General features: G+C 42.5%; 3 protein-coding genes across 3 annotated transcripts; all 3 read left to right on the top strand.

Moving 5' to 3' along the window:
* Positions 1 to 1,118: 1,118 nt before the first annotated feature.
* On the top strand, positions 1,119 to 3,949 carry LOC136448509 (glutathione S-transferase-like). Its single transcript, XM_066448097.1, has 5 exons — positions 1,119 to 1,351; positions 1,682 to 1,774; positions 2,585 to 2,700; positions 3,167 to 3,262; positions 3,689 to 3,949. Exons 1-5 carry the CDS (start codon positions 1,213 to 1,215, stop codon positions 3,851 to 3,853), a joined length of 609 nt encoding a protein of 202 aa, XP_066304194.1. The 5' UTR covers positions 1,119 to 1,212; the 3' UTR covers positions 3,854 to 3,949.
* Positions 3,950 to 5,678: 1,729 nt separating this feature from the next.
* Positions 5,679 to 9,244, top strand: LOC136448514 (glutathione S-transferase-like). Its single transcript, XM_066448101.1, has 5 exons — positions 5,679 to 5,903; positions 6,899 to 6,991; positions 7,747 to 7,862; positions 8,385 to 8,480; positions 8,989 to 9,244. The coding sequence occupies exons 1-5, from the start codon at positions 5,768 to 5,770 to the stop codon at positions 9,151 to 9,153; spliced, it is 606 nt and encodes a 201-aa protein (XP_066304198.1). The 5' UTR covers positions 5,679 to 5,767; the 3' UTR covers positions 9,154 to 9,244.
* Positions 9,245 to 10,696: 1,452 nt separating this feature from the next.
* On the top strand, positions 10,697 to 14,446 carry LOC136448515 (glutathione S-transferase-like). Its single transcript, XM_066448102.1, has 5 exons — positions 10,697 to 10,983; positions 12,054 to 12,146; positions 12,656 to 12,771; positions 13,156 to 13,251; positions 13,758 to 14,446. The coding sequence occupies exons 1-5, from the start codon at positions 10,848 to 10,850 to the stop codon at positions 13,914 to 13,916; spliced, it is 600 nt and encodes a 199-aa protein (XP_066304199.1). The 5' UTR covers positions 10,697 to 10,847; the 3' UTR covers positions 13,917 to 14,446.
* Positions 14,447 to 14,879: the final 433 nt, after the last annotated feature.

Genomic DNA, 14,879 nt, shown 5'->3' with positions numbered 1-14,879 from the left:
TCCGGTAAAAAGGCTGACCCGTCTGAGAATAAGTTGCGATGGACTTTAACCGACTATGTGAGTTCACGCCGTGAGTTACCGTATCTTTTCTTTACCCCTTTCCTTTACCTATTTTTCCAGCTCACAGGAAGGCCTTATAGAGACTATGGTGGGTTAGAGTCTATGGATATGTCTAATCTCTATGGTCTAGATGACTTGCGACTATGGGTTTGGGTCCAATCATGTGCAAAACGTCAGGAGTACTTAAAGATTCTTGCTCATACTGATAAGGAAGGCAGGGAACTTACGGTATATGTTACCCCAAACTCACCAAGGTCATGGACAGCGTCAACGCCAATCCCAAAATCGCAGCGAGGATCGCCAAGCGTCCGGACACCTCAGCTTTCTAGTCCACAGAGCTGTTTTGACACGCCATGCATATTATGGTTGCAGATTTGTATTCTGTACCATAAGGCAAAATAAATGTTGTTCGTCATATACCAATTATGATAAGTGATTGCACGAATAAACGATTAATTTTTTTGCATACGGCAAACTGTATACTTGATGCTTCTTATTTTTCAATAAATATAGACGGCAGATATTCCACAATTAATTCTAATCCCAAACGTCTCCAGACAACATGGCTTAGTCTACGAAAATCGCATACTCCCCCTATGCCCCTTGGTAACAGACATACACGGAGAGGCCCACTGTACAAACCCAGTATAGATAGTAGCGTTTGCTTGCACTATTGTCCCCCAAACCTTTGACTGGATCTTACGAAGTTTACCTAGTCCACATGACTACATGTCCAACAGGGAGCACACGATTGGGAGGAATCCATAAGAAATGTGGGGTCCACATACACGAAGGTGAACATGTTTAACACTGCCTAAAAGACGAAAACGCTTGCCTAATTCTGTACATGCTTTACATTTAACACCCGGACATACAAATGTGTATACATTTACAGCATAAAAGTGCGGCATTGTACTTTGAAGTGTGGAGTGGTCATTTGTCTAAAGTCGATCCCTCCATATCGAATGGTATCATCCTTCCACGATAAAGGCCGCGTCATCCTCGATCGGCAAACATCGTGTTTGCGTCTGATAAGTGTTTAAAGAGGACAGTAGGGGCCACCTGGTCATTGTGCGTGAATCCACCGAAGGCGTCTCCGCATCTTGTTCCACAGCGTTTTGTCGCGACCACAGCGTGCACCGACAACACAGAATGGCGCCTAAGTACAAGCTCACGTACTTCAAGGCGAGTGTCGGACGCGGCGAGCTGGTCAGGCTGATCTTCGCCGCGGCGGGAGTAGAGTTCGAGGATGTCAGGCTTGAGCGGGAAGAATGGCGTCTTCTTAAAGAAAGTGAGTTGTTGGTTCACGTCTAGTTTTGTCGCATTTCTGACATTTTGAACCTCCATGTATTTATTCATAATGCAGAAAGTCCACATCAGGCCCTTCTGTGGGGTGGTAAAACTGTGAACAGACCGCCGTTATGCAATAGCAGTGCATTTTGTAATCGGTCCAACAACCGGTCCACTATCAATTTTTTTCCCTACCGTTTTCGGACTGGTCCATCAAGAAATACCAATTTCAACACAGCGAAGGTTGGGTTTTACATGTTGCGTCGGTACACATTTAGCTGTTATTGAATTCAGTTCTTATGTATGTATTTTCATGATGTTCTTTGCCTAGCATCTCCGATGGGGCAGCTGCCGATGCTGGAGGTGGGTGGTCAGGTGATATGTCAGAGCGGGGCCATATTCCGCTACGCTGCCAAGGAAACAGGTAACATTTCAACCAATTCGTCAAGATATAAATTTGGTTCGATACGCTGGTTCTAAAAACTTGAACCTCCGTTTTATTAAAGTCGTGGCATTGATCACTGATTTGTACAAACTATTGCCCAGAAATCATCATTATTTAAGGCAGTTGGCACTAGCACAAAGTACTCGAGGCAAACACATCAGATGAAGGGAAAATATCATGGATATTCTGGTCATCTGTAGTTTGTATGTACCGTTCTGTAGTTTGTATGTACCGTTCTGTAGTTTGTATGTACCGTTCTGTAGTTTGTATGTACCGTTCTGTAGTTTGTATGTACCGCTCTGTAGTTTGTATGTACCGTTCTGTAGTTTGTATGTACCGTTCTGTAGTTTGTATGTACCGTTCTGTAGTTTGTATGTACCGTTCTGTAGTTTGTATGTACCGTTCTGTAGTTTGTATGTACCGTTCTGTAGTTTGTATGTACCGTTCTGTAGTTTGTATGTACCGTTCTGTAGTTTGTATGTGCCGTTCTGTAGTTTGTATGTACCGTTCTGTAGTTTGTATGTACCGTTCTGTAGTTTGTATGTACCGTTCTGTAGTTTGTATGTACCGTTCTGTAGTTTGTATGTACCGTTCTGCAGTTTGTATGTACCGTTCTGTAGTTTGTATGTACCGTTCTGTAGATTGTATGTACCGTTCTGTAGTTTGTATGTACCGTTCTGTAGTTTGTATGTACCGTTCTGTAGTTTGTATGTACCGTTCTGTAGTTTGTATGTACCGTTCTGTAGTTTGTATGTACCGTTCTGTAGTTTGTATGTACCGTGCTCACAGGTCTGAGCGGCGCCGCCGGCTGGGAGGAGGCACAAGTCGACATGTTTGTGAGCGGGATGGAGGATCTTACCATGAAGATGTATGGGGTTTACTTTGAGAGAGATGAGGCCAAGAAGGTCTTCTATTTCACACTTTCTCTGTATACTTAGCCATCCATACTACCCCAGTTTATTAATTTCAAAGTTGTTGTGGTCACCAGAATATACCTCATCTCACTCGCTGACCCGATAAGCGGAGAAGAGATAGGATAGGCTTAATGTGAAAGCAGGACGTAGTTGGAAAGACGTAGTGTGTAGAACAAAAGAAACATATAAAATTCGAATCCACTGTTTTTCGCGTGGCTTTCAATGACACGTGGTGTTGCAGAAGTTCCCTCCTTGACCTCTCTTTACAGTTGTTCGATTCTGTATCTGTATAAGATCATGCAGTCAATCTTTTAGATGGTCACACATCTACAAGTTGGGACGACTGATGAAGGACAGTCTTTAATTTTGAACCAAAACATCCTATTCTAACGATTTGTTCTTATGAAAAGCTGACTTTGTGGAAAGACTTGACACTTCTATTTTCACATCACCCCAGGAAGAGAAGAAGACGGCACTAGCTTCTTTCGTCCCAAACTTTCTTGGGAACTACGAGAAACTCTGCGGATCGGACGGCCATCTTGTCGGTACCAGCGTGCGTATCTTTAACAAACATTGCCTTTTTGTCTACCATCTTAGATATATATGCAATGATGCTAAGCACAGACTTCAAGACATAGCTTTGTTGAGTCCTACAAAAAGGTCGTAGTGATCCAAGTGCAAGTTCGTATATTTAAAAGTGGGAGGACATTACCTTGAAATAGTGTCTTCTGTTTAAGTTAAGTAACACTCTGAAATATGGGAAGCCTCACATAGACTTTCTACAAATGGTATCGGCGGTAGGCCATAGGGTGATTTATTTTGTTTTCTACAAAATCGATAATTATCGTTGGTAGCGAGGACTATACTGTGGTCAATGTCTACCGTTGGCTTTAATATCCCATGCAACCAATTCAACAGATCCTTGTTTCGAGGAATATTGATATTGTTATAGACTCATTTGTCCATTTATTACTTATAGTTGACCTACGCTGACCTGGCCTTCTTTAATGGCATAGACGATATTCTCAAGAAACGCCCAGACGCCCTGGAGAAATATCCCAAGCTGACCAAGGTGGTGGAAGACGTCAAAGCGAACAAGGGAGTCGCTACTTACATCGCGGAGCGCCCAGAAACGCTGTTATGATAAACAAGAGTCTGCCTGATCACATGTTTCGAGGAATGTAACCATCTACTACACTGTTTTAACCATAAATCGAAGATGCCATGCATCTATGAAATATTCAGAGGTGTTTTTTTTAAATTTTCAATTCCTGCTTGATTAGTTGTTGTGAACAAGCTGATAATTAGTGGGGCTGAATCACAAGGGGGTGGAGCGGCTGCACGTCGGCACTAACTATATAAAGGTGATCTACATACGACAGTAATTGGTCGATCTATATGATTACGTGTCCAGCATGAGCACAAGATTGGAAGGACGCCATAAGAAAGGCGGGGTCCTAAGACATGGAGGGGAACATGTTTAACACTGAAAAAAAGGCGCAAAATGCTTGCTCGATTCTGTACATGGATTACATGGAAATCTTTATTGACACAACAAAAGTACGGCGACTTCCGTAAGGTCTTCTACAACTATACATGCAAACAACAAACAATGGGATACAAAATGATTAACCTACGTACAAGTATAACAAGTATATGAATACAGTACTTCAACATGTCGAGTTTGAACTATCACATTACTAGTTCTAAGATCTAAACATTCTTTGATATATTTACCTATTTTTAGGTCCATAAATATATCATTTCATGCCAAAATACAGCAACCTGTAATGCTAACTCATCAAAGCATAGTGAATTTCGGTAGAATTTACCCTCTTTTATGGGCATTCCGGGGCATTCTGGTGTAAAAAGGGCATTCCGGTAAAAAGGCAGACCCGTCTGAGAATAAGTTGCGATGGACTTTAACCGACTATGTGAGTTCACGCCGTGAGTTACCGTATCTTTTCTTTACCCCTTTCCTTTACCTATTTTTCCAGCTCACAGGAAGGCCTTATAGAGACTATGGTGGGTTAGAGTCTATGGATATGTCTAATCTCTATGGTCTAGATGACTTGCGAATATGGGTTTGGGTCCAATCATGTGCAAAGCGTCAGGAGTACTTAAAGATTCTTGCTCATACTGATAAGGAAGGCAAGGAACTTACGGTATATGTTACCCCAAGCTCACCAAGGTCATGGACAGCGTCAACGCCAATCCCAAAATCGCAGCGTGGATCGCCAAGCGTCCGGACACCTCAGCTTTCTAGTCCACAGAGCTGTTTGGACACGTCATGATATGGTGGCAGATGTGAAGTTCTGTACTATAAAGCAAAATGAATGTTGTTCGTCATATCGCACACAATGCACAAACGATTCATTTTTTTTTGCATACGGCAAACTGTGTACTTGATGATTCTTATTTTTCTATAAATCTAGACGGCAGATATTCCACAATTAATTCTAATCCCAAACGTCTCCAGACAACATGGCTTAGTCTACGAAACTCGCACACTCTCCGTATGCCCCTTCAGACATACGCAGAGAGGTCCACTGTACAAACCCAGTATAGATAGTAGCGTTTGCTTGCAATTGTCCCCCAAACCTTTGACTCGATCTTACGAAGTTTACCTGTCCAACAGGGAGCACACGATTAGAAGGAATCCATAAGAAATGTGGGGTCCTCGTACACGAAGGTGAACATGTTTAACACTGCGTAAAATAAGAAAATGCTTGCCTAATTCTGTACATGCTTTACATTCAACACCCGGACATACAAATGTGTATACATTTGCAGACTAAAAGTGCGGCATTGTACTTTGAAGTGTTAGATGGAGTGGTCTTTTGTCTAAAGTCGATCCCTCAATATCGAATGGTATCATCCTTCCACGATAAAGGCCGCGTCATCCTCGATCGGCAAACATCGTGTTTGTGTCTGATAAGTGTTTAAGGAGGACTGCAGTAGGGGTCACCTGGTCAGTGTGCGTGAATCCAACGTAGGCGTCTCCACATCTTGTTCTGCAGTATTTTGTCGCGACCACAGTGAGCACTAGCAACTCAAAATGGCCCCAAAGTACAAGCTAACGTACTTCAACGCGAGAGGACGCGGCGAGCTGACCAGGCTGATCTTCGCAGCGGCGGGAGTAGAGTTCGAGGATGTCAGGCTTGGGCACGGAGAATGGGGTCCCCTTAAAGAGAGTGAGTTGTCGGTTGATATGTAGTTTTGTCTTCTGGTGCAGTTGTCATATTCCTGGTAGTTTAGAGCTCTATGTGCTCATGTTGCAAAATGTATCCATCGGGCCCTTTTGAGGCGTGGGGAAACTGTAAGAATCGGCCAAAAAAATAGTCTGAGAATAAGTTGCGATGGACTTTAACCGATTATGGGAGTTCACCCTGTGAGTTCAAGTACCGTATCTTTTTTTTACCCCTCTCTACTATTTTTCTAGCTCACAGGAAGGTCTTGTAGAGACTGTGGTGGGTTAGAGTCGATGGATATGTCAAAACTCTATGGTCTAGATGACTTGCGAATACTGTGGGCTTGGGTCTGATCATGTGCATATACTGATAAGGAAGGTACTGTCTTAAACATTAACCATGCGATATCTTATCTTCTATATCCTAGGGATCAGCTCACAAACCGCCTCGCCCATCCGTTGCGTTGTTATGGCAACACACATAACATATTTGTCTAGTAGTTAAGCGTCCGCATTCTTTTTTATTACTTCGGTTTTTGACAGACAAGGACGACGTGGCACTGTACTCAATTTCTTTTTTAACTTATATTAACAGTGCCACGTATAGATAACAACACACCAATTTTTATACACCTGGACGAAGTGAGGAAAGTCGTTTAAAATGCCTTTCCCAAGGGCACAACAGTGGTAGCGTCAGGGGGATTCGAACTCGGGACCTCTTGGTTCTGGGCCGAACACCCTGCCGTTACGCAAAGCGATCCCACATTCGTCCGCATTCTGGGGTTACCATGCCCTTGTCTCGTGTGAAAATTGACGAATTTCTTCCTGGCACCGCAAACAATGACATGTGGCTACAGAATCAGTGGTCAGATCCAACCCAACAAAGGTGACAGTAGAGTGGCTAGGTTTTAGATGTTGTTTTGGAACAAATTTTAGCTGTTCTCACCGTTATTGATAAACTCCTAGTCTCATACGTATTTTCTTCTGTTCTTTGCCCAGCATCGCCTATGGGACAGATGCCGCTGCTGGAGGTGGATGGCCAGGTGATATGTCAGAGCGGGGCCATATTCCGCTACGCTGCCAAGGAAACAGGTAATTTCAACCACTTCATCAAGATATAAAGTTAGTTCCATATGTCGGTTCTTAAACTTGAACCTCACATTTGTCAAACTCTTGACTAAAGAAAACCAGTATCTCTAACGTTAGTATTAGGTGATTTATGCTTGAATATGCATGATTGAACTCCATGAAAGTGAAGAAAGCACATCAGCTGGAGGGAAAAGATCATGGTCATCTGCAGTTTGTATGTACCGTTCTGTAGTTTGTATGTACCGTTCTGTAGTTTGTATGTACCGTTCTGTAGTTTGTGTGTACCGTTCTGTAGTTTGTATGTGCCGTTCTGTAGTTTGTATGTACCGTTCTGTAGTTTGTATGTACCGTTCTGTAGTTTGTATGTACCGTTCTGTAGTTTGTATGTACCGTTCTGTAGTTTGTATGTACCGTTCTGTAGTTTGTATGTACCGTTCTGTAGTTAGTATGTACCGTTCTGTAGTTTGTATGTACCGTTCTGTAGTTAGTATGTACCGTTCTGTAGTTTGTATGTACCGTTCTGTAGTTTGTATGTACCGTTCTGTAGTTTGTATGTACCGTTCTGTAGTTTGTATGTACCGTTCTGTAGTTAGTATGTACCGTTCTGTAGTTTGTATGTACCGTTCTGTAGTTTGTATGTACCGTTCTGTAGTTTGTATGTACCGTTCTGTAGTTTGTATGTACCGTTCTGTAGTTTGTATGTACCGTTCTGTAGTTAGTATGTACCGTTCTGTAGTTTGTATGTACCGTGCTCACAGGTCTGAGCGGCGCCGCCGGCTGGGAGGAGGCACAAGTCGACATGTTTGTGAGCGGGATTGACGATCTTCAAACGAAGCTGTGGGAAGTTCGCTTCGAGAGAGATGAGGCCAAGAAGGTAATTTTGGTCAATGGGCTGCTCCAAAAAAAGTTGTGGAGGAGGTGGGGTGGAAGAGGTACAAAATCGGGTTTTGTCCCTACCCTAGCTCCAATCCAGAAATTGGTCAACATCCCCCCCCCCTAGTTCCTAATCAAAAATGGCCCAACTGACCCTAGTTCCGGGTCAAAAATTGCTCCCCCCCTAGTTCCAAATCCAAAATTGCACAAACCTTCCCTGGTTCCTAATCCAGATGCTTGAACCCTACCCCCTTCCAATCCAGCCTCTTCCACCCCCCTTTTCAACTATTTTTTTAACAGCCCAATGTCACCCTTTTGTACCTTAGTTTCGAATTTGTCCGGTCAAAAATCATTCAGGCAATCTTTTAGGTGGTCAAAAATTTAAAAGTTGGGATGACCAATGAAGGAATTATTTTTCAGCTGTGGATCAAAGCATTCAAATTTTGACGGTTTACTCTTTTTGAACAGCTGGATATGAAAATATTTACCACTCTAAAAAGTTTCAATTTTTACATTACCTCAGGAGGAGAAGAAGACGGGACTAGCTACTTTCGTCCCAAACTTCCTTGGGAACTACGAGAAACTCTGCGGATCGGACGGTCATCTTGTCGGTACCAGCGTGCGTATCTCTAACAAACATTTACCTTTTTATCTAACATCTTAGATGTGCAATAATGCCAATTAAGCACAGACTTCAAGGCATAGCTTTGCTGTGTCCTACATAAAAGGGTACTGATCCAAGTGTAGAAGTCGTTCGTGGAGGGGAGTGTTTCCTTGAAAGAGCTATGGTCTTATGAATTTCATTATTCTTGACAACAACACAAGAGTTAGCTTGTAAATCCGTCTAGCATATGCTTTGTGTTCATGGTAACGGTGGTAGGATGGTATGTTGTTATTTTTTTGCTTCGGAATGCAAATCTAGTTACTCAAGAAAATTGACTCTTCGGAATTTTCAATCGAATTACTCGGTCTTCATCAGCTATCCGACCCAAGTGCTGTAGACACGTGATTACGCACGAGTGACGTCAGCACTCGGTCAAAGTTCATCGGAAGTCGGTACCGCCCCTCGTCCCGGTTGAGAGAGGGTTGAGTGTTTGCTTATTCATTTGCTTATTCATTTTCTATAGTTGACCTATGCCGACCTGGCCTTCTTCAATGGGATGCACGATATTCTGAATGATCGCCCAGACGCCCTGGAGAAATATCCCAAGCTGGCCAAGGTGGTGGAAAGCGTCAAGGATAACAAGGGAGTCGCCGCCTACATCGCCGAGCGCCCGGAAACGCGCATGTAATGAACAGGCGCGTCTGCCTGATCAAATGTTTCGGGGAACGTAACCATCTACTACACTGTTCTGAAAATAAATTGAAGGTCTCATGCCTCCGAGTTCTTGTGAATTTCTTGTTTAATTCGTTGTTGTGAACAAGCTTACAATTGGCGGGGCTGAATCAGAAGGGGCTAACTCAGGTGATCGCAATACGACTGCAATTATGTCAGGTGCGACTGTAATATTAAAACCACTCATCTCAGAAAAGACCCATGCCTTTTTTTATAAGTGTGGTGGGTTCTTTAACATGCTCGATGTGAGGCTCTCCTCAAGCACGGGACCTCCAAATTTACGTCCCTCCGAGAGGACCCCCCCACTGTAGCTTGGTACTCATTTTCACCAACAAGAATCTTTATTGACACAACAAAAGTACAGCGACTTTCGTAAGGTCTACTATATCTATCTATCTATACATACATACATACATACATACATACATACATACATACATACAAACAAACAAATAACTGCATACGAATGAGTTTGTTTACATACAAGCATATGGGATAGGGCAACATAATGAAATGTAGCGTGTCGTATACATTACTTGTTCTAATGTCCAAACATTCTTTGATGTATATACCAATCTGTACACAGTAAGGATTGCCACCTCTTAGTATGTAATCAAATCGATATCTATCAACAGAATGGAGCGTATTGAATTCACTTGAACAAGCGGAAACCTGAGTGTGTCGTGTGAGGAAAAAAGTGTGAAATGCCTTTCCTTAAGCCAGCGTCACAATTCATGCGAGCGTCGGCCGAATTTGTAGATCGCCCGAAGCTCGCCGAATTTCAAAATCGCCCGAGCGTCGACCGTATTTTCCAATGAAAATCTCGGGTACATCCGTCGAACACTAAAAAATCCCCCATGAGATGGTACCATCTCTTGGACATGGACGAAGTTAGTATCGACTAACCTGGTAAAAGGCCAATATTTGGATCAACTTTGATTTCTAAAAATCGCCAGAAGCCCGCGTAATCGACAGGACGTCGGCCGTACTTCGGCCGAAAATGCACATTTGAAGCTCGCCAACACATCGGCCGAGCTGAATTTCTCATTGGTGACGGGGGCTTTACCAAGGGCACAAGAGGCCTACCATGGATTCGAACTCATAACCTTTAGATTCTACGAGACCACCTTGCAACCTTCCGTCTGGATCGAACTGTGACCTCTCGATCCAGCTTTTCAAATATTGATAGCTCCAGGTCAGGTAGGAACGAAATCTTCGGTTGCTACCTCGTTAGTTTATAAATGGATGATTTATCCAGAGGTACCCACGACCGGGAGATGGGGACCACACGCAAGACGGGGAGTCGACATGAACGAAGTATATTTTTTTACACACACAAGAATGACATAATTCTAACTAAATGTCTCCGATATAGGCTTGACACCAGGACAGATAGATATTGATATAGTCGGGCTTGCACGTAGCAATGCACTTCAACTGTTAAAATGGGGCTACATCGCACTTACGACGCTCCCTTAGAATTGGGTGGTACAATCCATTTCAACAGAAACGCTGTGTAAATCTCAGGTACGTTCTTTGAGCGTGTTGTAGTTCTTAAAGGAGGGCAAAGACGTCCCCTGGTCGCCACGTGTTCACAAAAGACGTCATCACGTCGCCGCTTTGTCTCTGAACCAACATCAACAACGCGTCATGGCGCCTAAGTACAAGTTAACGTACTTCAACGCGAGAGCGCGCGGCGAGCTGGTCAGGCTGATCTTCGCAGCGGCAGGAGTGGAGTTCGAGGATGTCAGGTTCGACTACGAACAGTGGGCTGCCTTCAAGGAATGTGAGTTTTCTGTGTATTTTGACTTTTTGGAAATACAGAAACAGCTTTGAAAATTCAAAACTACGTCTTTATGTGACTTGGCCACGTACATGAGCGGTGGCGAGCCGCGCCGCATTACACTGTCAGCCATGGTGACAGCGATACGCCTCGCTTGTGTTAGCTCCCTCCTCTCGCTGTCATGTGCTGATTGGGCCTCCTCCCCGAGAACATGTATCCGTTCAGCTCCAACTCGAATCATTTCCATTCCCAGAACTATGAATAGGAGCTCAGGATCCTCTAGCTGTCACTGTGGTAGTCAGTCATCGCAGTCTCCAACACCACAGTAACAGACAATTTTCAGTCTTACAACAATTGGTCATGGTTAGCACAAATCCACAAGGTCAGGGTGTTCTTTTGACTTAGAGGTGTTGGCTTTCAAGTTCCTAGGGACAAGACCAGCGGAAGGGCTGCTAGAACTTAGAAGCGTGATTTTAGCCTGGCTACGCGTCACCACAGTTAAGTACAGGGTAGTACAGTACAGTACAGTACATCCATTCATGAATCAAAAGAGAGCCCAACAGGTAACACAAATAAATGCAGGGTTTTGGAAAGCGAACTATTCATTATTTATGCGAAAATTGTAGAAAAAAATGCAATTTAATGGCCCGTGACACCTGAAGGGTTTAAGGTATCAAGAAAATATTAACATTTTTGTGATCCTCAGGTCGAGTTTTACCAGTGTACCAATTTTCAAGACAAAATATTGATGTTTAGATTTTGGCCACTCCCCCTAGAAATATACATGATTACACCTTTATTTACATCTGTAATTAGCGCTAGCAGGAGTGTGATACCACAATTTGAGCAAAAAAATAATCAGGTGTGATGGACAAGGACCCCCTCTACCAAAATATCAGGTCAAACCTTTTCTGTAAGATAGGTTGAACGAAATCACATTTCTAGGCCTCTTTCAGGAATTGGCTCCTGTACTATGTGTGTCAATAACCACCCACGCGCCCATGTATTGCCAGAGTACGTATCTCCCAAGACATACAGTTTGGATAACAATTGCTTGTCTGTCCGCTGGCCAGCTACACCAATGGGACAGATACCAGTTCTGGAGGTGGAAGGCCGGACGATGTGCCAAAGTCTGGCGATAGCTCGCTACGTTGCCAGGGAAACAGGTAATATTTTCTTCAGTCACCTCGAAAAATTACACTACAAGCATCAACCTCGGGACAATTTGGTTCTTAGAGACTTATCCATTTCAACACGATCATTGAGGTTAATCTTTAACGAACATATGCAAATCAAATGTACAAATAAGTTTTTACTTCGTATTCATGCACACTTCGGGTCATGATCACTTCCTTGTTGGGATGTTAAAATGTGGCACTAAACGCTTCGAAATGATACCATCTAGTCATCCATTTAAAGCATTTATGATGAAAGTTCTTACATAGGTAACATGTGTGGTAGACAAGGGAGTGTAAATGACATTTGTTTGTTTTGCGTATTGTATACCCGGTAAACCGCCTCATGGCGTAACACACCAGGTTTGTACTGAAGAGTACAAGCTGCATATCAGGTAAACCGCCTCATGGCGTAACACACCAGGTTTGTACTCAAGAGTACAAGATGCATATCCGGACAGATTTACTTCATCTACAGTCTGATGATACCTGACCCACAGGTCTGTGCGGGAAAACCAGCTGGGAGGAGGCACAAGTCGACATGTTTGTGTGCGGCGCTGACGACCTCCTCACCAAGCTGCTCAATGTTCGTTTCGAAAAAGACGAGGCCACGAAGGTATTTATCAACTATTTTATCATATTCGTCTTTAATAATTCTCATTGATTGTGGACAAACTAGTTACTAAGCGCCAAAGATGCCTGTATCTGAGGCTAGTAAAGGTGCTGTGAAGAATGAAGGCTAATATTCAGGTGTACTGAAGGCCATTTGGTCTCATGTTTACCTTCATTCTTTGAATTGATATTTTCATTATGTAATATACATGATTCGGTTAATTTCATTTATGCTGTAATCTTAGTTACTTGTGTGGAAAACATATAAGCTTTCTGCCACCCTTGCACATTTGTAGTATGGTTTTATCATTGTTTTCACTTATTGTATCTTTAATGTGTGCTAAATAAACAAATAAACCTTATTTTGATTGATGGGCGTCTTTTGCAGGAAGAAGGTAAGAAGGGCCTGGCCACCTATGTCCCCAACTTTCTCGCTAACTACGAGAAACTCTGTGGACCTGAAGGATATCTGGTTGGAACCAGTGTGAGTACCAACCATAAATACTCTAATTTCTCCATACAAAAATAATAATGATAATAAGTTTATTGCTAATTGTAAGTTGATTACAAATAATAACGTTGCATCACCATAAAGTGAAACATAAGGCATGCAAGTGTGATACAAGCGACGAAGATTAAACTACGTTGCTAGTCTACAATAAGTTTCTATATATACGATACTATTGCAGGGTTTGATTTCTTCTTTGAAAGCAGTGGAAAATAAAAAAAAGTCCCACGTTTTCGATGATGGGTGGGTTGGATGATTTCAGGAAGAATACGAGTTTCTGTGGATTTCTTTAACTAGAAAAGCTTATAGATATTTCGTATACTTTCGTGAATAATCTGATTTCTTTCGGCCTCGAATGGCAGAGTTTCTTAGAGGTTGCCTGTGTCTCATGCAAAGATGATACACCAGTTTTGTAAGCTCTTTCATTACGAATCAATACATGTATATGCATTGACTCTTCAGAGTTTTCCCTTTTCATACAGTTGACCTACGCTGACTTGGCCTTCTTCGAAGTCATGCATGACATACTGAAAGTGACCACCCTGGACCAATATCCCAAGCTGGCCAAGGTTGTGGAGAACGTCACAACGGACAAGGGAGTGTCTGCCTGGCTCGCCAAGCGCCCTGACAATCCCTCGTAGAGCAAGAAACTCTTAAGATCTTATGGTGCTGAGTTTCGTCTTAAGCAGATGAGAACATGTTACTGATCATCTTTAAAAAATGTGTATTGCTACACACAACACGGATAATCTGATATTTCGTCTACGTGGATAAGTGGTGGCTAGAAGCTTCGCTTTGTGTAGTTTTTTTGGACAGTTTATTAGAACTTTCAAAACTTAACATTTCTTGCTTGTTGTTGTACAACATACATGGTGGTGCCGCATCTCAGACAGTGTCCATATTTTCATTATCTGTTACAATATTAAATATATGTGTTAATGATTATCAACACAAAGTCTAATTAGTCAATCACGTTTACAAAAACATAAAATAACATATGTGTATCATTCAATGGACAGCTCTAGAGTAGTTCTTTCTATTTGTTAACTACCATGTGCGTAAGTTGCCATACATTGTAACAGTTACTATCATCGCGCAATAAAGTTCTTCTTCTTCTTGAAATGGAGCTCTGACATAAATGAAACAGGACAAAATTGATTATAAAATGAAACGTTATAAAGGGAAGTGGTCATGTTCAGTATGATGCTACCATGAAGCACCAATTAAGCCCCTGTCACACTTGTGCGTATATACAAGCTCGCATGAGTTGCGTATCAACATGTTTTTGGTTTGGGTGAAGTTTGCAGCCGAAGAATTAATTTCTTTGGTTTGACTAGACTGCTCAACGATGGGTCAAAATAGAAAACAACTTCCTTCGCGCAAAATTTACTTAAACCAAAAAAATGTTACTGCGGAACTCATGCGCACTTGAATATACGCACAAGTGTGACAGGGCCCTAAAGCCCCTAAAGCCCCTGTCACACTTGTGCGTATATGAAAGTCCGCATGAGTTGCGTATTAACATGTTTTTGGTTTAGGTTATGTTTGCAGCCGATGAAGTGATTTCTTAGGTTCGATAACCAGGCTGCAAAACGGTGGGCCAA

The sequence above is a fragment of the Branchiostoma lanceolatum genome, chromosome 14, assembly GCF_035083965.1.
Source record: "Branchiostoma lanceolatum isolate klBraLanc5 chromosome 14, klBraLanc5.hap2, whole genome shotgun sequence".
Classification (NCBI taxonomy): domain Eukaryota; kingdom Metazoa; phylum Chordata; class Leptocardii; order Amphioxiformes; family Branchiostomatidae; genus Branchiostoma; species Branchiostoma lanceolatum.
The sequence above is the reverse complement of the archived record's forward strand: the minus strand, read 5'-3'. Positions and strand labels throughout refer to the sequence as shown.

What these genes read in the sequence shown, in the direction of transcription:
- LOC136448509 (XM_066448097.1), top strand. Translation starts at nt 1,213, where the DNA reads ATGGCGCCTAAGTACAAGCTCACGTACTTCAAGGCGAGTGTCGGACGC. An exon ending in ATGGCGTCTTCTTAAAGAAA is followed by an intron (nt 1,352 to 1,681) that starts GTGAGTTGTTGG and finishes TTCTTTGCCTAG; the next exon opens with CATCTCCGATGGGGCAGCTG. An exon ending in GCCATCTTGTCGGTACCAGC is followed by an intron (nt 3,263 to 3,688) that starts GTGCGTATCTTT and finishes TATTACTTATAG; the next exon opens with TTGACCTACGCTGACCTGGC.
- LOC136448514 (XM_066448101.1), top strand. Translation starts at nt 5,768, where the DNA reads ATGGCCCCAAAGTACAAGCTAACGTACTTCAACGCGAGAGGACGCGGC. An exon ending in ATGGGGTCCCCTTAAAGAGA is followed by an intron (nt 5,904 to 6,898) that starts GTGAGTTGTCGG and finishes TTCTTTGCCCAG; the next exon opens with CATCGCCTATGGGACAGATG. An exon ending in GTCATCTTGTCGGTACCAGC is followed by an intron (nt 8,481 to 8,988) that starts GTGCGTATCTCT and finishes CATTTTCTATAG; the next exon opens with TTGACCTATGCCGACCTGGC.
- LOC136448515 (XM_066448102.1), top strand. Translation starts at nt 10,848, where the DNA reads ATGGCGCCTAAGTACAAGTTAACGTACTTCAACGCGAGAGCGCGCGGC. An exon ending in GTGGGCTGCCTTCAAGGAAT is followed by an intron (nt 10,984 to 12,053) that starts GTGAGTTTTCTG and finishes TCCGCTGGCCAG; the next exon opens with CTACACCAATGGGACAGATA. An exon ending in GATATCTGGTTGGAACCAGT is followed by an intron (nt 13,252 to 13,757) that starts GTGAGTACCAAC and finishes CTTTTCATACAG; the next exon opens with TTGACCTACGCTGACTTGGC.